Raw genomic sequence first — 26,004 nt, forward strand, 5'->3', positions numbered from 1 at the left:
AAAACAAGAAGCATGGTTACAAATTATCTAGTAATGTGCCTTCAAAGAGAGGTTAATTAATACCTTTATAACAATAAAACTCAGGAAGACTATAGCTATATGAGTTACAAAAGGCTAATGAGAAGTTTCATTTGTTCTATCAAGGGCATTTCAAACTTACATGGTAGTATGTCCTTATATCTGTTCTTTTTAACATTTTCTTCTTTTTCTCCAGTGGCTGTGGGATAAATCTTTTCTGTTCTATATTTGGTAGATAATCTTCTTAATCGCTAAAATTAAAAAAAATAAGCTTAGAAAAACACTGATTATTTTCAAAATTTTATGATTTACAAATAGCTCTTCATTGACTTTTGCTAATACCAGTTCTTCACAAATGGTATTTCTGTTTTTCTAAATTCAGAGTTTCTCCATCCCATAATAAATCCTAAGGATAATTTCCTTTTCAGTAGAAATACAAACATAACTATTTATTCCAAATGAGCAGCAAAGGGAGCAACTAGGAAAAAAGTAAGCAATTTTAATTAAAGATAACATTAATAAACTGAGTCAGGATATTTAACTCACTCCTTAATGTACTCAAGCTATTTGGGTATTTGTTCTAAGGGTCCTATAACCAAGTTTTAAAATAATGCCTAAAACATTCTAAATAGCATCTTCAGGATCTCATGGAGGGCTTAACAGCCAAGCTATTCCATACATACAATGCCTCCATCACGCTACAACAGCAGCTAAAAGAACTCACAGCTCCGGATGAGAACATCCCAGCAAAGATCCTTTCTTACAACCGTGCCAATCGAGCTGTTGCAATTCTTTGTAACCATCAGAGGGCACCACCCAAAACTTTTGAGAAGTCTATGATGAACTTGCAATCTAAGATTGATGCCAAGAAGGAACAGCTAGCAGATGCTTGGAGAGACCTGAAAAGCGCAAAGGCTGATGCCAAGGTCATGAAGGATGCTAAGACCAAGAAGGTGGTAGAGTCAAAGAAGAAAGCTGTGCAAAGATTGGAGGAGCAGCTGATGAAGCTGGAAGTTCAGGCTACAGACCGAGAGGAGAATAAACAAATTGCCTTGGGAACCTCCAAACTCAATTATCTGGACCCTAGGATCACAGTGGCTTGGTGCAAGAAATGGGGCATCCCAATTGAGAAAATTTACAATAAAACCCAGCGGGAGAAATTTGCCTGGACCATCGACACGGCTGATGAGGACTACGAGTTTTAGCCAGTCTCAAAGGGCAGGGTTCTGTGAAAAGGAACAGTGTGGTTTGGGGAAGATGGAAAAACTGTGAGCCTCACTTGCCCTCACACTGGAGGGAGAGAGGCAGCAAGTCTTAACAAACCATCTTTACGAAAAGAGTAACCTGGAGATGTTATAAGGGAGAGATGAGCCAGTTGTCCTATGGACAACTTATTTAAAAAATATTTCAGATATCAAAATTCTAGCTGTATGATTTGTTTTGAATTTTGTTTTTATTTTCAAGAGGGCAAGTGGATGGGAATTTGTCAGCAATCTGCCAGACAAATTCACTGTTTCACTGAAATGTTTGGATTCTCTTAGCTACTGTATGCGAAGTCCGATTATATTGGTGCGTTTTTATAGTTAGGGTTTTGCAATAACTTCTATATTTTAATAGAAATGAATTCCTAAACTCCCTTCCCTCTCCCCTGTTTCAGGAATTAAAATTAAGTAGAACAAAAACCCAGCGCACCTGTTAGAGTTGTCACTCTCTATTGTCATGGGAATCAATTTTCATTAAACTTGAAGTCGTCATGACATCGGCAGTGTTTTGGTTCAGACATCTATTCACAGAAAAGCATGATGGGAAAATATTTCCTGACTTGAGTGTTCCTTTTTAAATGTGAATTTTTATTTCTTTTTAATTATTTTAAAATATTTAAACCTTTTTCTTGATCTTAAAGATCGTGTAGATTGGGTTGGGGAGGGATGAAGGTCGAGTGAGTCTAAGGATAATGAAATAATCAGTGACTGAAACCATTTTCCCATCATCCTTTGTTCTGATCATTCTCTGTACCCTTTAAGATGTCCCATCTTTTTTTTTTAAACCCCAGTCTTTCACTTGAAAGATTTTATGGTATAAAAAGTTCCACAGGTCAGTAAATTTAGAGGAAAATGAGTATTTGGTCCAAAAAAAGGGAAAAATAATCAAGATTTCAGGGCTTTTATTTTTTCTTTTGTAATTGTGTAAAAAATGGTAAAAAACATAAAAAGCAGAATTTTAATGTGAAGACATTTTTTGCTATAATCATTAGTTTTAGAGGCATTGTTAGTTTAGCGGGTGTGCAGAGTCCATTTCCCACATCTTTCCTCAAGTATCTTCTATTTTTATCATGAATTCCCTTTTAATCAACTGTAGGTTATTTAAAATAAATTCCTACAACTTAACGGAAAAAAAAAATAAAATAATGCCTAAAAGAAATTATGTTTCTTTATTCCTTTTCTTATTAAACCATGAACACCCATGATGTGCCAGGTTCTCTCCAAGGCATAAGCTAATAATTACTTATAAGACACAGCAAAACAAAGTTCTTTCATATTGAATTGGAAATGTCCAACAAAGACCAATTCTGCTTATTCACTGCGTTACAGAAGTAGCTTGTGGGTTAGTGACAAATTCTTACCACATATGGCAGTAGGGATGTTCTTTGGGCTGGAATATTTCTGTGTGTCAGTAATACACTTCCTGCTTTCAGAAGCACTGAAAGTCAGCATTGTGAATTGTTTAAATTCTACTCAATTACATTGCTGAAATTTAATTTCAAAGGAGGCTCCTTTCTTTCAGACTTAACATATTGAAAGCATTCTGGTTTTACTATGCAACAAATTATTAAATAGAAACAAAATGAAAAAGAAGCCTGGTAACATTTAACTTATTCTTCATTTTATGTTTGCTACTTGTGATGTTGATACTTAAGCAACTAAAAATCTTACATCTATATTTTTAAAAACTACAGTTATAAGTTTACTAGGATTCTTGCCTTATTCTTGTTATGATATACTTATGATAAAGGACTTGAAATAATTTACCAAATAGGCACATATATATGTGTGTGTATATATAAAATGATAAACCTTCTGATTTTCTTTGAAAAACTGACAAAGTTTTATGATCAATATTAGAGACTTAAAACAACAACACTCTCTCTTTAAAGATGAAAAGAATGGCTAGAATCTTGTTCTGCACTGGCACAAATACCAAAGTAAAATTCTCCACATTTATGATGCTATTTCCTGTGGGTAATAAAAGTTCTCAAAATATACACATGTGTTAGGGAAAAATGTATTGAAAAGTAAACATTATTAACAAATTCCAAAGAAGGGTAATTTGGCAATTATAAACAGACATAACCCTTACTTCGGGAGCTTTATTTCTACAAACTGTTCTCCCGATAAAAATGCTACACATATGGAATGATATATGCACAAAGTTATTTACTGCAGCATTGTTTATACAGACTGCAAACACTCAAAAAAGTCTATTAATAGAAGACTGGCTACATTTGTTTCATTCACAGTCAAAAAAGATGTGAAACAATGAGAAAACTATATGAAATGTTATTGCCACATCTCAAAAATACATTAAGTATACAAAGCAGGGTACACATAATGATTAGAAGATGCTAGTATTGGTGTTACAAAGAATTAAAAGTATATTTGTATTTGCTTGAATATATATATAAAGTACCCCTCGAAGAGAAATTATTAACAAAAGTGTGCTGAGGAAGGGAAACAGACAGACATGGGGAATGAATCAGAAAAAGACATTATTATACTTTCGTGGTACATGAATATATAGCCTGTTTAATAAATAAATGTAGAAAAAGTAAAATAGAAATGACTGCTCATTTTTATCACTTTGTTAACAAAGATTTTCAGTTACTTACATATATATTTTACATATTTACTCAGAATTTTTGTATTTACTCTGTCCAAAGATCAAATACCTAAAAAGATGTTTACAAACTTAATGCATTACAAGATATTATACTTGAATCTGACTTACAGAAAGATGTTAACTTAAATAGTTGCAGCAACACAGGGGAAAAGGAATGTATCTTATATTGAAAAATGTACATGTAACTGGAAGAGAGGGATGCAGGGTGAATTTTATTATAATGTGAATGCTTCTGGAATAATTTCTTCTTCTACATGATAAGTTATGCTACTGAGAAATATATCAAACAAAGTTTTTAAGTGAAATGACTTTAAATTTCAATGAACTTTGAGATATTTTTATATCACAAACAAGTTGGAATTTTAATTAAACAGTTTTCTTAAGGCTTAGTAGTCCACGAATGTGTTATGTATTAAAACTTAAAACAAAGAGTGTTCTATTAAAAGTCTGCAGGATTGGTGTACTAGAAATTTTCATCCTCAGAGGTTGAAAGGGGGCCCATAAAAGTAAAATCTGTTCTGTACTTTAAAAAAAAAAAAAAAAATCAACAAGCAAATTCTACCCAACTATATTAATTAATAAGCTCTCTTTACTACTAAAAAAAAAAAAAAAAAAAAAAAAAAAAAGTTAAGCTCTATAGTTAGCTGCTTGAATTGAAATTTTGGATCTGCCATGTATGATGACAAACATATTTAATCTCTCCAAGTCTCACCATCTATAAAACTGAGATAATAACTACACTCAGCAAATAGCAAGGCACATCAAATGGCTCAGTAAATATTAACTATTATTATTGATAACAATTACTGAAACTTTTATTTAAATGTTTATTATACAGTAATAAATGTTTATAAACAGTTATAAATTCCCAGCCAGGTTGTCTGTATTTTTCGATTTAGTAGGTATCTTGAGTGGAGCCTGAAAATCTGAATTTTAATAAGTTTCCAGGTATTGTTGCTGCCTTCTGTGGCCATGTTGTAAGACCCACTAATATAAGGTCTCTGGGCCCTAGAGGAGAAATTATTGTGATTAATTAGCAGGGAATAAGCTGATTTTCAACAATTCCTAGGTTTCTCTGCATTTTATATATAGGTTGGCAGTAACAAATGAATTTTAGAAAAGTGATTAGGGATTTTTCATGGGAAACTGGGAAAGAGGGTTTAAGAAGGAAAAATGTGGTGATTAAGTAACAATTTGAAAAAGGCTGGGGACAAGAGATCATGGCTCAGCATCAAGTAACAGCAAAACTACAGAAACACAAAAGGCTTACAAGAAAAGGATTAAAAGGTTCTGAGGAGTGGCAAACAGGAAAAGCAAAATTTTTCTGAATCTCTTTTCTGTCTCTTCAAACACCTGAATAATCCAACACCATATAGGCATGGTAACATTTCTTATCAGCAGTGTGTAACTGGGAAAAAAAACACTGTAAGGAGTTGTTTTCCAATAGTCTACCCAAAAAAACTACCTCGATAATCACCTTTCTGTGTCTTTGTATGCTTTTTCTTTGCCCCTTAGGAAAATGGTCATGCCACTTGCATACTTGCAGGTCTTATCCACCTTTTAGGCCCTAGCTCTTTTAGAAGTTTCTGATGCTCCTCATCCAAAAATAATTTCTACTTTTTGGGTTCTCTTTACCTTAAAATGTACTCTGAACACTTAACTTTTCCTACTTTTATATAAAGAGAATACACCTTATCTCTTTTACTAAAAAAAAAAGAATTATTACCAGATTAGTATCTGCAATGTCCTGCATACAAGATGCTTTTACATTGAGTAAATTAATCTTAGAAAAATGTTTATTTTATTTTCTTTATTTGAGAGACAAATCTATCCACTAGATAGACTAGAAGCTAGGCCAGATCCAAGTTGGCAGTCAGACCCCAACTACTTGAACCCTGCTGCCTCCCAGCTTATGCATTAGCAGGAAGCTGGAACTGATAGCAGAACCCAGAGCCAGGACTCAGGCCCAGGCACCCATTCCAAGCAGACACTTAACCTCTAGCCAGATGTTCCATCCTTTAGAGTAGGATGTGAATAAATAAATTTTGACTTAGCCTAACTAACACAGGTTTTATTTTAATATTACATAAAAGGAATCCAAATAGTGTTTGAATAGAGGTAGCATTAAACTTCATTCAATCATGAGAGAGGTAGCATCTACACATAATTTTGTTTTCACTTCCTGACAACCATTCCATTGTCTCCAGTGAAGCTGCTAACAGGAAATTAACAAAAACAAACAACTCATGCCACAACACACTTTGCAACTTTATCCATAAGCACAGTATTATACAGAAGACTGTAAGAAAACAGCACTGAGCTAAACATTAATAAAGGAATTTATTATGTAATATAATTATTTCATATACTCCTAAATCATAAGAGAGCTTTTAGGGACTGGCACTGTGGTGTAGCAGGTAAAGCCACAGCCTATAGTGCCGACATCCCATATGGACTCCCGTTCAAGTCCTAGCTGCTCCAGTTACGATCTAGTTCCATGCCTGGGAAAGCAGTGGAAGATGGCCCAAGTCCTTGGGCACCTGCACCCATTTGGGAGACCTGGAAGAAGCTCCTGGCTCTTGGCTTTAGATTGGCCCAGCTCCAGCTGTTGTGGCCATCTGGGGAATAAACCAGCAGATAGAAGGCCTCTGTCTCTCTGTAACTCTGCTTTTTTTTTTTTTTTTTTTTTTTTGACAGGCAGAGTGGACAGTGAGAGAGAGAGAGACAGGTCTTCCTTTTGCTGTTGGTTCACCCTCCAATGGCTGCTGCGGTAGGCGCGCTGCGGCCGGCGCACCGCACTGATCCGATGGCAGGAGCCAGGTGCTTATCCTGGTCTCCCATGGGGTGCAGGGCCCAAGCACTTGGGCCATCCTCCACTGCACTCCCTGGCCACAGCAGAGAGCTGGCCTGGAAGGGGGGCAACCGGGACAGGATCGGTGCCCCGACCGGGACTAGAACCTGGTGTGCCGGCGCCGCAAGGTGGAGGATTAGCCTAGTGAGCCGCGGCGCCGGCCTAACTCTGCTTTTAAATAATTAAAAGAAAAAAAAAAAGAAAGAAAGAAAGAAAGAAAAAAGGGGCTCTTAAGCATTTACTGCCTTAACTAACAACAATACAGCTAAATGGTTTATTTACATAAACTTATGAATATCCTCCCAACTCTTCATCATGTGTGGCTTTTTAAAACACTAAACAAACAAGAGCCTATAAGAAAACTATTTTCATCTAAGACTGCCCTAAAAGGTCTTGAAAACACTGCATGAAAGAACTCCTTACTTAAATAACTGTACTCCTCTATCAGTTACTAATCTAAAGGCTAAGTCTGATCAGTTAATCAAGTTCCACATTTAGAAACTCTTCAATGGATCAATCACCTCCAAGACAAATTACCAATTCCTTAGCTGAATTATATTTTGAATGCTGCCTGTCCAATTGCCTAGTCTCTTTTTTATAACACTCTCTTCCTGGAGTTTGAAGCTCTGCCATACAGAATTATTCACCATTACCACTACCACCAGCAACGCTATACTCCTTAACATGTTTCACAATTTTTGCTCTTGCTGGTGAGTTAATTATAGGACTTTGGCTAAAGTGTTATTTCCTTGGTGAACATGAAACCTTTCTTGAAACTTCCCTAAACAGCACCTTGGCATCTTCCTCTGTAGTAAGTCCTTAATGATATAATTTACAAAAAGTATTCCAATACTTGTGTGTCTAACTCACTAGACTATAAAACTTAAGGTACAAACCAGATGAGTAACACAAAACAAATCATACCTAAAAAAATACGAGATTTCAAGAATTATTTATTGTGCCATCTCAGTTAAGTCATAGAAATGTCTTCTAAACTGGGGCCAGCGTTGTGGTGTAAGGGGTGAAGCTGTCACAGGTGGTGCCAGGATGCCACATGGGCACCACTTCGAGTCCTGGCTTCTCCACTTTCCATCTAGCTCTTTGCTATGGCCTGGGAAAGCAGTAGAGGATGGCCCAGGTCCTTGGGACCCTGCACTCACCTGGGAGACCCAGCAGATGCTCCTGGCTCCTGGCTTTTGATTGGCCCAGCTCCAGCCACTGTGGCCATTTGGGGAATGAACTAGCAGATGGAAGACTTCTCTCTCTGCTTCTGCCTCTCTCTAACTCTCTCAAATAAATAAATAAATCTTAAAAAGAGAGAGAGAGAGAGAGAGAAAGAGAGAGAGAGAGAAGCTTTCTAGATACAAAAAAGAAAATACTCCAAATTTCATTAAACTAAAAAAAAAAAAAAAGAAGAGAAAAAAATGTTTTCTAAACTGATTCTCAAAGGCCTCCAAAAGTCACATATCTTCTTTAAGATACTTGTTGTATATCAAGATTTGAGTTCATTTTTTTTTTTTTTTAAAGATTTACTTATTTATTTGAAAGTCAGAGTTACACAGAGAGGAGAGGCAGAGACAGAGAGGTCTTCCATCCGCTAGTTCACTCCCCAACTGGCTGCAACGACTGGAGCTGCGCTGATCTGAGGCCAGGAGCCAGGAGATTCTTCCAGGTCTCCCACGTGGGTGCAGGGGCTCAGGGACTTGGGCCATCTTCTACTGCTTTCCTAGGCCATAGCAGAGAGCTGAATCAGAAGTGGAGCAGCTGGGACTCCAACCGGTGCCCATATGGGATGCCAGCACTACAGGAGGCAGCTTTACCCACTATGCCAGAGCGCCGGCCCCAACAAGATTTGAGTTCTTAAAAGTGTAGAATATCTCATTGTTTATCTAAGACTGGAGTTACATAGAATGCGGTGTATAAAGTTTGCTCAATTTCTTGAGTCAAACAACTGTGGGGAAATTAGTTACATGATGGTGCCCAAGGGAAGTAAGGTGGGCAGAATCCAAAGTTGTTTACCACTAAAACTAACTGGCTATGCAACATCAGGGGAGGTGACAAAACTAGTAACAAGTGTATAGACATATGGCTAGTCCTATAGAAATCCCCCCATAAAATGACCATTTAAGTGGTTGGTCCTTAGCCCTGCCCCAATGACTCTGCAGTTTTGTGCTATAAAAGGTTCTGTTACGCAGGAAGTAAATGAGTCCTTGCTAGACTTGGCTCCCCGCTGCGTCTGATTGTCTCCGGGATCGGGAGGCTGGGGATCGGGAGGCTGGGGAACGGGCGAGCGGCGCACTTACCTTTCCTCGGACCCAGTCCATCCTGTACGGGTGGACTAAGACCCAGCAAAACAACTAATTGGATACCTCACGGCATCACAAACATGCCCAAAAAGCGATATTATTCAACAGCTGCTCAAGCAAAAACCTGAGGCAGCATCCCTGATTTCCTCCTTTATGCTCCAATAGGGGTGGAGGTCTGTGGGCCCTTCAGACATTGGTAGAATGTCCTTCACAAGCAGGGGTCAGCTGTGGCTGGAAAGCCTGTCTCCAGACCAACTGGCATCTACTCCACTAACAGCTTCTTGTGCTGCATGTGTAACCTTGCGGCCTAAAATCATACCTTCAGGGTGGGTGTAATCTTTCACCCACAGCTGGCAGGGGCTGAGCACCTGGAGAGAGTCACACTGGTTCCAGGAGATCCAGGTGATCTTGTATGACCTTATGGCTTTAAATCACACCTCCAGGGTGGCTGCAATCTTTCACCCAGACAGTCTCCAGGAGACCCCTGCTATCTCCATGAGCCCCAAGCCAATCAACATACCTCTGTGAAACCCCATGTCCAATGGGCACCCCCAATAGGATAACCCAATGAACAGATACTAATGCCCTAAAAACCTGGGACAGTTCCTCAAAGCCAGTGTCCTGTTCAAGCACTCTGCCGGGCCTCCTCTCGGACCAGACGCTTTCTCTGTCACTTGCCAATCAAATAAAAGTTTCTGCCTCTTTGTAAGTTGTTTCCCGAATTTTTTTTTCTACACTAAGCTAATTCTCTTCACATTTGCTGAATAAACTTTGAACTAAGAATACATTTAGACAGACAAGTATTAATTTTAATTTATTTAATTTATTAGCTGAATTTTAAATCGGGACTATTAAAAAAACAATAAATGAACAGAAAAAATACAACTAAGATGGAAATTAAACCAACTCAAAATCTTTTTGGAATATGATGAAATAAAATATTAAGAATACTTAATCCATAAATCATATTACTCTTGCCACTGCTCTGAAAAATCTTTGAAGAAATCGGGTAGTATGGGATACAGTTAAAATTGTTCAATGAATAAAATTCATCTGTTTTTATACTTGAAAAACTTAATTGTCTTCAGAAACAAAACCACTCTTTTTAACCCTACAAGTCACATAATGACCAAACCAAAATAAACTCTTTTAAAAGTCCCAAATACAAAATAACAGAAGCAAGCAGCAAAATTAGGGTATTATTTCCATCCAAAGGATAGTATACTATCCATCTTTACTATACTTTCTTATATACTTACAAACATAAAATACTTAAACCATTAATAATAATTGTTACAAGTAGCCAAACAACCATTGGTACAAACTACACAACTGCAAAGTCTACCTTTAATTGCAAAACATGTTAACTCTACCTTTCAAAATTTGTCTTCCTATCTTTGTTCACATTTTACCTAATCCTGCATGACAGGCTAACTTGTCTGCCATACTGTTTCAGAAATGCATGCCATACCTTCTCAGCTAAGTCAGGACTGATAATCAAGTCTGTAACCTTGAAGTAAGTATGGGCCAATCTTATAGGTCTTTGTGTAACAGAATTAATTCTGTGCTTTGCTTTTGTCCATTTCTATGCTTTAGTTATTCCTCTATTTGCCAAGCCAACTCCTTGCTGGATACTACCTTGGTACAGAAACCATCTTGATTAAACATTTCCTGAGACTAGTACTGGTACTCACTCTTATAACCACTTTCTCACGAACTGCTTCTCCACCTCTCTCACAGTCCTTTATATATACCTCCAGATCTGGGGTACAACCCCATTTACAGCAACTGTTTACATATACCATCTCTGACAGATGCAGAACATATCTTTTGATTCTATTAATACCAGCTACTATCAACCTGTGATAAGTAATAGGAACTCAATAAACTAGTTAGGTCTTTTCAGGTGGTGATAATCAGAGGAAGTTAAGACAAATTAGAATGAGCCAGTAGGGGATGGTGCTGTGCTACTGTAGGTTAATCATCCACCTGCAGCGGTAGCATCCCATATGCACGTCAGTTCTAGTCCCGGCTGCTCCTCTTCCAATCCAGACTCTGCTATGGCCTGGGAAAGCAGTGGAAGATGGCCCAAGTCCTTGGGCCCATGCACCCGCGTGGGAGACCCGGAAGAAGCTCCTGGCTCCTGGCTTCGGGTTGGTGCAGCTCTGGCCATTGCAGCCATTTGGGGAGTGAACCAGTGGATGGTCTCCCTCTCACTGTCTGTGACTTTACCTCTCAAATAAATAAATAAAATCTTTAAAATAAAAAGAATGAGCCAGTACACTTAAAAAATTATTTTCTGGGGCTAGTGTTGTGGTGTAGTGGGTTAAGCTGCATCCCATATGGGTGCTGCTTCTTGTCCTGGCTACTCCACTTCTGATCCAGTTTCCTGTAAATGCACCTGTGAAAGCAACATAAGATTGGGCCCCTGCACCCACGTGGGAGACCTGGAAGAAGTTCCTGGCTTCGGATCAGCACAGCTCCGGGGCCATTGTGGCCAATTGGGAGTGAAGCAGGGGATGGAAGACTTCTGTCTCTCTGCCTCTCCTTCTCTGTGTAACTCTGACTTTCAAATAAATGAATAAATCTTTTTTTTTTTTAAAGAGTTAAATGAAAACTCCAAAAGGAAGAATAAAAAGATAAAAAATAGGAACAAAGTACAAGGCCAACAAATAGAAAACAGTGATAAATGTTATAGACATTAATTCAACTGTATCAGTAAACACTTTTTAGAAGGTTTTTTTTGTTTTGTTTTTTAATTTTTGACAGGCAGAGTGGACAGTGAGAGAGAGAGACAGAGAGAAAGGTCTTCCTTTGCCGTTGGTTCACCTTCCAATGGCCGCCGTGGCCGGCACGCTGTGGCCAGCGCACCACGCTGATCCGAAGGCAGGAGCCAGGTGCCTCTCCTGGTCTCCCATGGGGCGCAGGGCCCCAGCACTTGGGCCATCCTCCACTGCACTCCAGGGCCATAGCAGAGAGCTGGCCTGGAAGAGGGGCAACCGGGATATAATCCGGTGCCCCGACCAGGACTAGAACCCGGTGTGCCGGCGCCGCAAGGCGGAGGATTAGCCTGTTGAGCTACGGCGCCGGCCTAAGATTTTTTTTAAGTAATCAGGAATCATTTTAAAAACATTTATTTGAACGGCAGAGCATCAGAGAGGGAGAGAGAACCAGAGATCTTTCATCCACTAGTTCACACACCAAATGCCTGTAACAGCAAGGACTGGGTCCAGACAGGAGCCAGGCACTCCTTGTGGGTATATAAGGTTATTATGACTCTTGCCAATAGAATGGAAGATATTCTTTCTCTCTGCCCCCACCATCACTCTTTCAAGTAAATAAATAAAACTTTAATAAAAGAAAATACCTTTTATAAAAATATTTATATACACAGTTGGTCAACAAATTTACTTATTTGAGAGGCAGAGAGATAGACATAGAAACAGAGTTCTCATTACTATTTCCTCCCAGCTGGGGGTTCTATCCAGAAATTCAATCCAGGTCTGCCACCTGGGTGGCAGAAATCCAATTACCTGAGCCATCACTGCAGCTTCCCAGGGTCCATCCATGTTAGCAGGAAGCTAGGAGCTGGAGCTGAGTGTCTTAACTGGTGTCCTAACAACCAGGCTCAACACTTGCCCCTGTTATTATTTTTAGATGAAACAAATTAGTAAGTATTCCTAAAATTAACAATTTATAAATTAAGTTATAAAATAAACAAATATTTATTTCTAAAATTTGTTTTTGTTTATTTCCTGTGCTGTCTTAATTTGCCCCTTTTTATTCCAACAAAAAATCAGCAAAATATTATCTTGAGCAAGCTGCTTTAACAGCACAGAACAGGGAACTACCTTAACTATTTGTGAGTAGGCACTGATAAGAAATGGAGTTCTGTGAGTGGGAAAATTATTTCCAAGATTTCTTTTAGTTTGTAAAGCCTATGAACTTAAAATAGAGCCATTCATAACAATTATCAATGACCTTTGTGTGACATAATTAAAGCAAAGTGAATGGTACAGTATCTAGTACATAAATGGTCAACAAGTATTATCCAAATATTTCCAGTACCATTTATTATAACTGTTTCTACATAAATGCATGGCTCTCCCCACCTGAACTCTTACTAAATCAACCTCATATGTTCAACATTCTACTTGGTTCACTAATATATCTTAAATACCTAGAAGAATATCTGGCATATAAGTCACTTAATAAATTCTTGTGACAGAATGACGGCAAGAAAAATACAGTAACTTTTTAAGATTTATTTATCTGAAAGGAAGAGTGAATGAGTGAGTGAGAGATCTTCTATCCACTAGTTTACTCCCCAAATGGCCTTAACACCTAGAACTGGACTGATCCAAAGCCAGGAGCCAGGAGCCTCTTCTTGGGCCATCTTCTGTTGCTTTCCTGGGTGCATCAGTAGGGAGCTGGATCACAAGTGGCGTAGCCAAGACTTGAACCAGAGCCCATATGTGATGCCAGCATTGCAGTCGGCAGCTTTACCCACTATGCCACAATGCAAGCTCTTCAGGATTGCAAAAACAAAATGTTGATTGACCCCCCAAAATGCTTAATATGAATGGTAAACTTTGAGTACTACTTAACAAATTTAAAAGGTATAGGTATGTATTGCTTCATGTTACAGGAGGGATCCACTAAAAACACTATTTAGGGGTAGGTGTTGTGGTACAGTGGGTTAGGCAACTGCTTGGGATGTTCACATCCCACATTGGAGTGACTTCCTCTACTTCTGATCCAGCTTCCAGCTACTATAAACTCTGGGAGGCAGCAGACAATGCCTTAAGTATTTGAGTCCTGCCACTCTCATATGGGAGACCAAGATGTAGTTCCTGGCTCCTGGCTTCAGCCTGAACCAGCCTGGCTGTTGCAGGCACTTGGGGAGTGAACCAACAGATGGAAGATACCTCTTTCTCTCTCTGTCACTCTGCCTTTCAAATAAGAAAATATTTAAAAATAAGTAAATAAATATAATTTACTTTAAAAATACTTAAAAATGTTAGAGGGGTAGGTGTCTGGTACAGTGGTTGACATGCTGCTTGGGATACATGCACCCCCTTATTGAAGAGCTTGGTTCAAGCCCCTGCTCCTCAGTTTCCAATCCAGCTTCTCACTAACGCACACAGTGGGAGGGAGTCAACAGCTAATGGCTCCTGTACTTTGGTCCCTGCTACCCAAGCAAGACCCTGACCCTAGCTTTGTCCAGGCTCAGCCCTGGTGGTTACTATGTTTTTCTGATTTAAAAAACAAACCACCAACAAAACAAAGGAAGTCAAAAAGGAAAGAGATTTAATAGGCTAAATACGCAAAAGTTCTATATACTATATGTTCAATGAGTTTTCTTCTCTCCTTTTTTCTCTTCTTCTTAGCAAGCTCTTTCCCACAGTGACCCATTATCTGTTTTCCTCTTTTAATCCTTGATCCCATTCTGCCTTCTAAAGAAAGTACTAAGTTTTCTTTCATAGTAGAAGAGAGTAGATGAGCAAGCTTGGATCTGAGGATCATGCCTGAACTTCACCACATCATGGGACCTTTCTCAGCATTAGTTTTCTTATTTGTAAAATAAAATCAATAGAGTTTACCTATCACCTAGTTGGCTGCTGATGAACTTTATGTTCATCATGGAATTTAAACTTTAAAATATTATAGGATAAAAATTTTTTAGGTTAAAACTATTATATATACATACACACACATACACATATATATAGTGATTATACACAAACACACATATAATGTGAGTATGGAATAACCTGATACATAAGCTAAGATAAAGAGACCAAGAGTTATTAATTGCAATAAACTTACTATAACCCAAAACCAAAAATATCTTTTAAAAGATTTATTTATTTATTTGAAAGGCAGAGTTACAGAGAAGTGGCAGGGTGGAGGGGGAGGGAGGGAGGGAGGAAAGGAGGGGGAGGGGGAGAGGGAGAAAGGGAGAGAGGGAGGGGGAGGGGGAGAGAGAGAGAGAGAGAGAGAGAGACTTCCATCTGCTGGTTCACTCCCCAGCTGGCCGCAAGAGCTGGAGCTGTGCTAATCTGAAGCCAGGAGCCAGTAGCTTCTTTTGGGTCCCCCAAGCAGGTGCAGGGGTCCAGGGACTGGGCCATCTTCTACTGCTTTCCCAGGCCATAGCAGAGAGCTGGATGGGAAGTGGAGCAGCCAGGTCTCAAACCGGCATCCATATGGGGATGCTGGCATTGCAGGTAGTGGCTTTACCCCCAACACCACAGCGCCCCCCCCCCCAAGTTTTTTGTTTTGTTTTGTTTTGTTTTAAAAAAAAAAAAGTCAGAACACGCACTGTACTCCTCAGAAATAAGACCTCAACCAGTACTCTAAGTTCCTATATGCATGGGGCCGGCACTGTGGCATAGCGGGTAAAAAGAGTTTATTTGAAAGGCAGAGATACAGAGAGAGAAGGTAGGAAACAGAGGGAGAGATCTTCCACCTGCTGGGTCACTTCTCAAATGGCTGCAACAGCTAGGGCTGGGCCAGGCTGAAGCCAGGAATCAGGAGATTTTTCTGGGTCTCTCACAAGAGTGAAGGGGCCCACACATGGTCCATCTTCCACTGCTTTCCAGGCCCATCAGCAGGGAGCTGGATCGGAAGTGGAGCAGCTGGGACTCAAGCCAGCGCCCATAAGGGATGCAGGCACTGTAGGCAGAGGTTTAACCTTCAATGCCACAGCACCAGCCCACCAAAACTGATAAAATAAAACAAAATAAGTTAACACATTGGTTCAATGTTTATCCTATACTTCTCGTTTAAATTAAGTTACATTTCTCAATAATAGCTTAAAAACAATCTATCAATCATCACAAGAAAAGGTAAGGTGAGAAAACAAATATTCAATCATTTTTCCAAAATGATTTTTAAACATTGTTTGTTTATTTTCATCTACTTGAAAGACAGAGCAACAGAAAGAAGAGGGAGACTCTGGCAGATCTTCCATTCTCTAGTTCACTCCCCAAATGCTTGTAACATCCAGGGTTGGACCAGGTCAAAGCCAGGAGCTTAGAACTCTTATCAGGGTCTCTCAGGTGAGTGGAAGGGGCCCACACATTGAGCCATGCTTTACTGTCTTCAGAGTGCATTATAAAGAAACTGGATTGGAATCAGAGTAGCAGGGACTTGAACCAGTACTTGGATATGTAATGAGGGCATTCCAAAGTGGTTGCTTAACCTGTTGCTTTGCAATGCTCATCCCATTCTTCCAAAATCATAAGTAGTGTGCGAATAATCCTTGTCATGGCTGTCAGTTTTACAAGATTAGTAAGATTCTTTAGTATTTCTAAAGATCCAAGTTTTAAATTTAAGAGCATGAAAAATACAATAGCATCCTGCGTTAAGCCAATAACAGAAAAGAAAGACTTAAACGGGTAGATGAAAAAACTTTACAAGTAAATACAATATTATTTTTATATTTATTTACAAATAAATAAATCTTTTAATTTAAAAAGAAAGATAAATACCAGCATAAACTATCCACTGGCTACATCCAGGAAGATAAATGCAATTTCAGCAAAATGGTAGAGCTGGAAATTAGCTTACCTTGGGTTAACAGAATGAAGAAGGGGCCAAGGAAATGAAACAAGCAGATGCTAATGGAACCACCCATTCAAGAAAGCTTACTTTAAGCCTTTATTTTACCATTAATAACGACTCTGAATGTTGACTTTCACAAAGAAATATTTTGTTTCTAGTTTTCAAACTATAAAATACTCATCTTCTTTACTGTTCTAAAGTAAAAGGACCAAAGCTTCTAATATATTAAAATATAAAGAAAGTAAAGGGGCCGGTGCTGTGGCATAGCAGGTAAGCTGCCTCCTGCAGTGCTGGCATCTCATATGGGCGCTGGTTCTAGTACCAGCTGCTCCTCTTCCGATCCAACTCTCTGCAATGCCTGGGAAAGCAGCAGAAGATGGCCCAAGTCCTTGGGCCCCTGCACCCGTGTGGGAGACCTGGAAGAAGCTCCTGGCTTTGGATCTTCAGCTCTGGCCATTGAGGCCATTTAGGGAGTAACCAGCGGATGAAGAACCCTCTCTCTCTCTGCCTTTCAAATAAATAAATAAATACATCTTTAAAAAGAAAGAAAGGGGTGCAGCGCACCGTCTGCATTGTGCCAGCCGTAGCAGCCACTTGGGGGTGAACCAACGGAAAAAGGAAAACTTTTTTTTTTTAAACTTTTATTTAGTCGATATAAATTTCCAAAGTACAGTTTATGGATTACAATGGCTTCCCCCACCCCATAACTTCCCACCCACCCACAACCCTCCCATCTCCCGCTCCCTCTCCCATTCCATTCACATCAAGATTCATTTTCGATTATATTTATATATAGAAGATCAATTTAGTATATATTAAGTAAAGATTTCATCAGTTTGCACCCACACAGAACACAAATTGCCAAATACTGTTTGAGCACTTGCCATATCATTAATTCACATTGAACTAGACATTAAGCACAGAGATCCTACATGGGGAGTAAGTACACAGTGATTTCTGTTGATGACTTAACAAATTAACACTCTTGTTTAAGGCATCAGCTCTAGTCATGAGTTGCCAAGGCCATGGAAGCCCCCTGAGCTCGCCGACTTTGATCTTATTTCGACAAGGCCATAGTCAAAGTGGAAGTTCTCTCCTCCCTTCAGAGAAAGGTACCTAAAAAGGAAGACTTTTCTGTCTCTCTCTCTCTCACTAACTCTGCCTGTCAAAAAAAAAAAGAAGGAAGGAAGGAAGGAAATAAATCCTGGTACTCAAAAATAATAACAATAAAATAAAGTATCTAACTTACTGTTGTGAAAGGAGGTGGCAGAGTTTATTTGGGGCTGAAACTTTATAATGAGTCCTGTTAGATTACTAGAAGGGAAGCCTTTATTCAGCAGATGCAGCCCAATACAGCGGAAGTCAAAATGTAGAAATAGATAAGAGTAAAGCAGATGTGAAGAGAAGCAGCCTGAGAGAGGCAGATAACCTAATAAAATAGAGAACCACAGAAAGATGCACAGGTTTCCATGGAAGGAGTTACCCAGGTTATGGGTGGTTCTCCGCTTCTTGTTATTCTGAAAACTTTTTGTTATTTTCAAGATACTTATGCTTCACTTAAAAATTTTTTTGGTCTTACTTTCTCCCTAATACAAATGCAAATGTGGGCTCACACATACTCAATGTCATAGAAAAGCATCTGCTTTCATGATTTAGGTCAAACTCATCTCTGCCACCTTTCTAACTGCAAGAACAGCTTAAATGCTCTTTAAACAGTTTTAATATTCATAGACATTAAAGAATCTCTGACTTCAGGACTAAAGCCATCATAAACAATGTGGGAGAGAAGGTATCTAGAAAAGCTATTATCCACGTTCTTGCAGTATGGGATTTAGAACTGCTTTCCTTTCTCACTTTTGTTCTGATCACAAACACACTGTTCAAAACTCAGCACTACTTTATGAAAAATGCACATCTTCTGAAGAGTTCTAATTTTTTTTAAAGATTTTATTTATTTATTTGACAGGCAGAGTTACAGACAGTGAGAGAGAGAGAGACAGAGACAGAGAGAGAGACAGAGACAGAGAGAAAAGTCTTCCTTCCGCTGGTTCACCCCCCAAATGGCTGCCACAGCCGGCGCACCGACCGTGGCACCGACCCCATCAGTCACCACTTTAAATATGCTGTCCATGTCCTGAAGACCTTTTTTTTCTTTTTTAACGTAATTTTTCATATGGCACTTTTAACAGATCTGACAGAAACCAATGAAAAACACTTGCCATCGAAGAACTGTGTAAACAGAGAGAATACTACTTTACATATCTGAGATAAAGTAAAATTACCAGATTTGACAACATTAACCATTTTGGCTGCAACACAAATTTAAAGAGGTCCTGTAGTAAAACTAAAACTATACCATAATAATGTGACATTCTAACACTCCTCACTGAGACACTCAGGAATGCAGAAGTCACTTGGATATTCAACTCTAAGTCATCATTTAAATTTATCTCCCTTTGGAAATCCATTATTTAGGTATAATGGGATTTGCTTATTTTATACTGCGGCTACCCTGTTACTCTCTTAAACCCACAGGTGTTTTTTTTTTATTTTTTTTTATTTTTAATTCTTCTTTAAGATTTATTTACCTGTTTAAAAGTCAGAATTACAGAGAGAGGGAGACAGAGAGAAACTTCATTTGCTGGTCCACTCCTCAAATGGTCCCAACGGCCCCAACAGATAAAGCCCCAAATACCTGGGCCCCTACCATCCATGTGGGAGACCCAGATGCAGTTCCTGTTTCTGAGCTTCAGCCTGATCAGCCCAAGCCACTGTGGCCATTTGGGGAGTGAACCAGCAGGCAGAAAAATCTCTTTTTTGCTGTTGCTCTTCCTTTCAAATAAATAAAAATGAGTAAGTAAGTATTTAAAAAAATCTTCTGTATGAATGCATGGATGCAAACAATGGCTAGATGACAGGCACAGATCTCTGCATTGCTTCACAACCTACCATGATAGCTATTTAAATGCTGTCAAACAGCTTTTAAATGCAGACTACATCTAAAAACCAATTATTTACAGGAAATGTACATACTAGCTTACATCCCAAAGCCTCTGAGATTTAGTATGATCCACATTCCACATTCTCCAGGAAAAACTTTAGGGAACAACTACTGTTTTTCTATGTGCCATAAAGCAGCCATAGAATCTATAAAATTGTATAAATGGAGACAATATTTTTCTGTAACTTCAGATGGAAGGAGAAAATTATCAAGGTTTTATTGCATAACTAAACATTTTAAATACTACAGAAAACATGAAATGTTGGGAGTGGAATTCCATCTTTATTTGGAAGGGACTAACGGCTTAGAACAACTGCTTTACCATCTGACTTCCTTTTCCAATTTAGCTCCCTGATAATGCTCTTGGGAAAGCAGTGGAAGATGGCCCAAATCCTTGGGTCCCTGCACCCATATAGGAGACCTGGAGGAAGCTCCTAGCCCCTGGCTTCAGATCAGCTCAGCTCAGCTCTGGCCACTGCGGCCATTTGGGGAGTGAATCAGCAAATGGAAGACCTCTTTCTCTCTCTCTCTCTCTCTCTCTGTCTCTACCTCTCTCTGTACTCTGTAACTCTTCCTTTCAAATAAATAAGATAAATCTTAAATATATATATATATATATATAAAATGAAAAATCAACTTCTATAATAGAAAAAGAAGTACTTTAAGATAGACTAGGTTAAAATATTCATTCCAGAAAGTGAGAAATAGTTGCATTTATGCTTTTGAGTTCTGAGTGAATGGAGTAAACTTGTTTTGAATTTTTAGTTTTCTGATCTACAAAGTAATGGTCTACAAAGTAAAAGGAAAGCTTTCCAAGAAAGATAAAGAGTATGTTCAACGGTACAACCAAAGACAAGATTTCATTCATTTAGTGGATATGCTTAAGGACAAGGAATAGCTTATTTCATAGGGAAGAGAAGACACTGTAGAATACACTTTAACACTGGAAATGTGATGTGAGACTATATTAGAAGGCTTTGGAATGCCAGGCTAAGATGTATAGCCTTTAACCAAAAGGCCTGTGATTCTCAAAGAGGAGTAGGCTGACCATTAGCGAGACAAGATCAATCTGTAATAAAGTCTTCCATCATGGGGCCAGCACTGTGGCACAGTGGGTTAAAGCCCTGGCCTGAAGCACCCGCATACCATATGGGCGCTGGTTTCTAGTCCCAGCTGCTCCTCTTCCGATCCAGCTCTCTGCTATGGCCTGGGAAAGCATAGAAGATGGCCCAAGTCCTTGGGCCACTGCACCCACGTGGGAAACCGGAAGAGGCTCCTGGCTTCGGATCGGCACAGCTCTGGCCATTGTGGCCATCCTGGGAGTGAACCAGCAGATGGAAGACTCTCTCTCTCTCTCTGTGTAACTCTGATTTTCAAATAAAATAAATAAATATTTTTTTAAAAAAAGTCTCCCATCAAAGAGAAGCCAATTACACTTAGTTTCACTGCTGAATTCCACTAAACATTTAGTTTCACTGCTGAATTCTATTAAATATTTAAGGAAGTATCAACACCAATTTTTCTGAAATTATTCCAGAAAGTACAAGAGAAGAGAATTCTTGGAAATTCATTCTATGATATATCATTACCCTGATACAAAAATCAGACAAGGACACAACAACGAAAAGCTACCGGCTGATAAACAGATGCAAGAGTTTCCTCAAGAAAACTCTAGCAAACTGAACAACACATTAGAAAGATTATTCACCACGATCAAGTGGGTTCATCCTAGGGAGGCAAGGATGATTCAACATTCACCAATCAACAGATGTGATATATACCACAAGAACATAATGGAATACAAAAATTGTATGATCACCCCAATAGATGCAGAAAACACATCTGATACAGTCTAACATCCCTTTGTGACAAAAACTTTCAATAAGTTATGCATATTAGAAGCATGCTTCAGGGGCCAGCACTGTGGTGTAGTAGGTAAAGCTGCCACCTGCAGTGCCGGCATCCCATATGGGCACGGGTTCAAGTCTTGGCTGCTCCACTTCTAATCCAGCTCTCTGCTTTGGCCTGAGAAAGCAGTAGAAGATGGCCCAACTCCTTGGGCCCTGCACTGTCGCGGGGGACCCAGAAGAAGCTCCTGGCTCCTGGCTTCAGATTGGAGCAGCTCTGGTCATTGCAGCCAACTGGGAAGTGAAACCAGCAGATCAAAGACCTCTCTCTCTCTCTCTCCTCTCTGTGTGTAACTCTTTCAAATAAATAAATAAATAAATCTTAAAAAAAAAAAAAAAAAAAAAGAAGCGTGCTTCAATATATAAAGCTATTTATGGGTCCAGTGCTGTGGTACAGCAGGTTAAGCCATGGCCTGCGGTACCACTATCCCATATGGGCATCGGTTTCAGTCCCAGTTGCTTCATTTTTTTTGGTTAAAGATTTTATTTATTTATTTGAAAGTCAGAGTTACAGACAGAAGGAGAGACGGAGAGAGAAAGGTCTTCCGTTTGCTGCTTCACTCCCCAACTGGTCGCAACGGCCACAGCTGAGCCAATCTGAAGTCAGGAGCCAGGAGCTTCTTCCAGGACTCCCATGTGGGTGCAGGGACCCAAGCACTTGGGCCATCCTCTACTGCTTTCCCAGGACATCAGCAGGGAGCTGGATTAGAAGTGGAGTAGCTGGGACTTGAACCAGCGCCTAGATGGGATGCCACACCACAAACATATTTAACCTACTGTGCCGGTCACTTCTGATCCAGCTCTCTGTTGTTGATCTGAGAAAAGCAGCAGAAGATGGCCCAAGTCCTTGGGTTCCTGCACCCACATGGGAGATCGGGAATAAGCTCCTGGCTTATGGCATCAGCCTAGCCCACCTCCAGTCATTATGGCCATTTGAAGAATGAACCAGCAGATGGAAGATTTCTCTGTCTCTCCTACTCTCTGTGTAACTCTGCCTTTCAAATAAATAATTGTTTTTAAAAAAGCTACTTATAACAAATCAGCAGGTAATGCTATAGTAAATGGAGAAAAGTTGAAGGCTTTCCCTCTAAGATTTGAAACAAGACGAGGATAACTACTTTCAACACTTTTATTCAGTATAGTACTGGAAGTCTTTGCCAGAGCAAAGAAATAAAGGACATCCAATCTGGAGAGGAGAATGTCACATTGTGTCAGTTTGTTGACATGATCTTAAATACAGAAAATCCCGAAGACTCTATCAAGAAGCTATCAAGTGTCTCCCTCTCTCCATCACTGTCTTTCAAATAAAAACAAATCTAAAACAGTAATGATATTTTTATAGAACTAGAAAAAAACCCTATTAAAAATTATGTAGAACAAAAGACCCTGAATAGCCAAAGCAATATTAGGCAAAAAGAACAAAAGGAAGAGGTATTATACCACCTGACTTAAAAACAAACAGAAAAGTGTGATATTGGCATAAAAAAACAGACACATAGACTAAAAGAACAGAACAGCAACTGTACAAGTAAGCCCACCCATCTACAGCCAATTGATCTCTGACAAAGTGCTAAGAACATACACTGAAAAAAGATAGTTGGCAGTCTTTTCAATAAAATAGTGCTGGGAAAATTAGATATCCACATGCAGAAGAATGAAACCAGACCTCGATCTCTCATTATGTACAAAAATCAACTCAAAATAGATTGAATATCTAAATATAAGATTTGAAGCCATGAAGCTACTAGAAGAAAACAAAGGAGTAAGCCATCAGGACATTGTAATGGACAGGGATGTTTTGGATCAGATCCCAAAAGCACAGGAAACAAAGGCAAATATGGACACCCTGGGAGGCATCAGATGATGGCTGAAGTGTTTGGGTGTCTATCATCCACCTAGGAGACTTGAAATGAATTCCAGGCTCCTAGATTCAGTCTGGCCCAGGGCTAGCTGTTGCAGGCATTTGGAGAAGAAACCAGCAGATGGTAGATCCTTCTCCCTCTTTCATGTAAATAAAATAATTAAAAAATAAACAAACAAACAAACAAATGGGAATACACCAAACTAAAGAGTTTCTGCATACTAAGGAAACATTCAACAGTAAAGAGACAACCTACAGAATGGAAGAAAATATTTGCAAGTGATCTATATGACAGAGGATAATAACCAGAATATATAAGGCATTCAATAACAAAAAGACAATCCAATTTAAGAAGGGGCAGTAGATCTAGACAGATATTTCTCAAAGGAAGACATACATATGGCCAAAAGGTAGACAAAAGAATTATCAACATCACTATTCATCAGGTAACTACAAATCAAAACCACAATGAAATATCATTTTACTTCAGTTTAACTAGGCTATTATCAAAAAAGATGAAAGATAAAAAAATAATGGTGATGGCAAGAGGGAATAGAGGGCACCCTTGAACACTGTTGGTGGGAATTCAATCCAAAGCCAGGAGCCAGGAGCTTCTTCCGGGTCTTCCATGCAGGTGCCAGGGGCCCAAGCACTTGGGCCATCTTCTACTGCTATCCCAGGACACACAGCAGAGAGCTGGATCAGAAGTGGAGCAGCCAGGACTAGAACCAGAGCCCATATGGGATGCCGGCATCTGAGGCCAAGGCATTAATTTGCTGTACCACAGTGCTGGCCCCAAATTTCCAATAATTAATTAATGGCCACCAAAGGGAACCTTGAGTGTTTTTTTTTTCTATCATGAAAATTAAACCATGTTCCCAACATGGTATTTATAAACATGTTAAAGAAAAAATAAAATTAACATGCAATACCAGGATTCAATTCAGATCTCCTGATTTTGCAATCAGTATAGTTTCCATTAGTATATAGATGCCAACACTGAAAGAGGTATTTTAGGAAAGTGAGTACTAGAGATAAGAAAATAGAGGCAAGGAGAGAAGTGCTACCACTTATAAGCACTCCCCAAATATCTACAGGTTTACTATTTTTAAAGAGATGTCAGTGACACAATATCTGGATTTTATTGCTTAAGTCCAAAATCAAAAGTTTAAAATTGGACATCTTATTAAAATTAATATTCTAGCCGGCGCCGTGGCTTAACAGGCTAATCCTCCGCCTTGCGGCGCCGGCACACCGGGTTCTAGTCCCAGTTGGGGTGCCGGATTCTATCCCAGTTGCCCCTCTTCCAGGCCAGCTCTCTGCTATGGCCCGGGAAGGCAGTGGAGGATGGCCCAAGTCCTTGGGCCCTGCACCCGCATGGGAGACCAGGAGAAGCACCTGCCTCCTGGCTTCAGATCGGCGCGATGCGCCGGCCGCAGCGGCCATTGGAGGGTGAACCAACGGCAAAAAGGAAGACCTTTCTCTCTGTCTCTCTCTCTCACTATCCACTCTGCCTGTCAAAAAAAAAAAAAAAAAAAAAAAATCTAATGTCCCCAATGTGTGATTCATGGGGTGCAGATACATAAGTAGATAAGTTATTTTATGTGTCCCTGAATCCCTACACACACCAATCTGTGTCCAGAGATGTATGTGTATACCTCTAGCATTATTTTTCAAATTTATGTGGAATCTGCAATTTATAAAGTCATATTAATTTAACAGGTTTGAATTCAGTCTAGTTCTTTATCCTACATTTTCTTTTGTGCAGGTCTGACACTGGTCTAAGAGACAACTGGATCATTTTAAAAATTCACCTGAGGGGCCAGCACTATGGTGTAGGTAGGTTAGGCATCCGCCTGTGACACAGGCATCCATGTGTGCACCACTTCCAGACCCAGCTGCTCCACTTCCAATCCAGCTTCCTGCTGATGGCCTGGGAAGGCAGCAAAAGATGGCTGAAGTGCTAGGGCCCCTGCACTGGCCTGGGAGACCCAGAAGAAGCTCCTGGACCTGATCAACCCAGCTCTGGTCACTGTGGCCACTTGGAGAGTGAACTAGCAGATGAAAGACCTCTCTGTCTCTCCCTCTCTGTCTTTAACTCTGTCTCTCAAGTAAGTAAGTAAATCTTTAAAAGAAAAAAAGAAAAAAAAAAAAAAGAATTCACCTGAAGTAAAGATCTCTGTCTTACAGCATTAAGCTTGCCTATAATTTCTACTCATGCAATGGACATTAGTGGCTATTGAATACCAGGCTCTATATTAAGCAAAGGGAGATACAAAGATAATTAAGTCCCATGTCTAGCATTAGAGGCTGACTTTCAGTCTACAGAACTCAGACATGTACATGTTTATGAATCTAATTAACCAAGTGCTATAGAAACACAGAATTCTTTAAATATAAATAAGAAATTAAGTCTATCTAAATGTTAATGTCTTGCTTTCAGCATTATCCTTTCAAAACCCTTTTGCCAAACCAAATGTCAAATACTGACACCAAAAAGCAAAGGTAACTGTTCTAAAGGTAAATACAAAACCTAAACACTCTGCCAAAAAGATGTTAGAACTGATAAACCTGGTGAAGCTGTACATTAAAAAAAA

The 26,004-nt window shown here is 39.3% G+C and overlaps 1 protein-coding gene across 1 annotated transcript in view; it reads right to left on the bottom strand.

Annotated features, from left to right (window-relative positions):
- Positions 1-26,004, bottom strand: part of PTPN12 (protein tyrosine phosphatase non-receptor type 12) — a 100,211-nt gene that overhangs the window by 61,253 nt on the left and 12,954 nt on the right. Inside the window, exon 2 of the mRNA XM_062211461.1 lies at positions 161-269. Coding sequence (XP_062067445.1) covers positions 161-269 — 109 coding nt within the window. The remainder of the gene's footprint in view (positions 1-160; positions 270-26,004) is intronic.

This window comes from Lepus europaeus, chromosome 1 (genome assembly GCF_033115175.1).
Source record: "Lepus europaeus isolate LE1 chromosome 1, mLepTim1.pri, whole genome shotgun sequence".
NCBI lineage: Eukaryota > Metazoa > Chordata > Mammalia > Lagomorpha > Leporidae > Lepus > Lepus europaeus.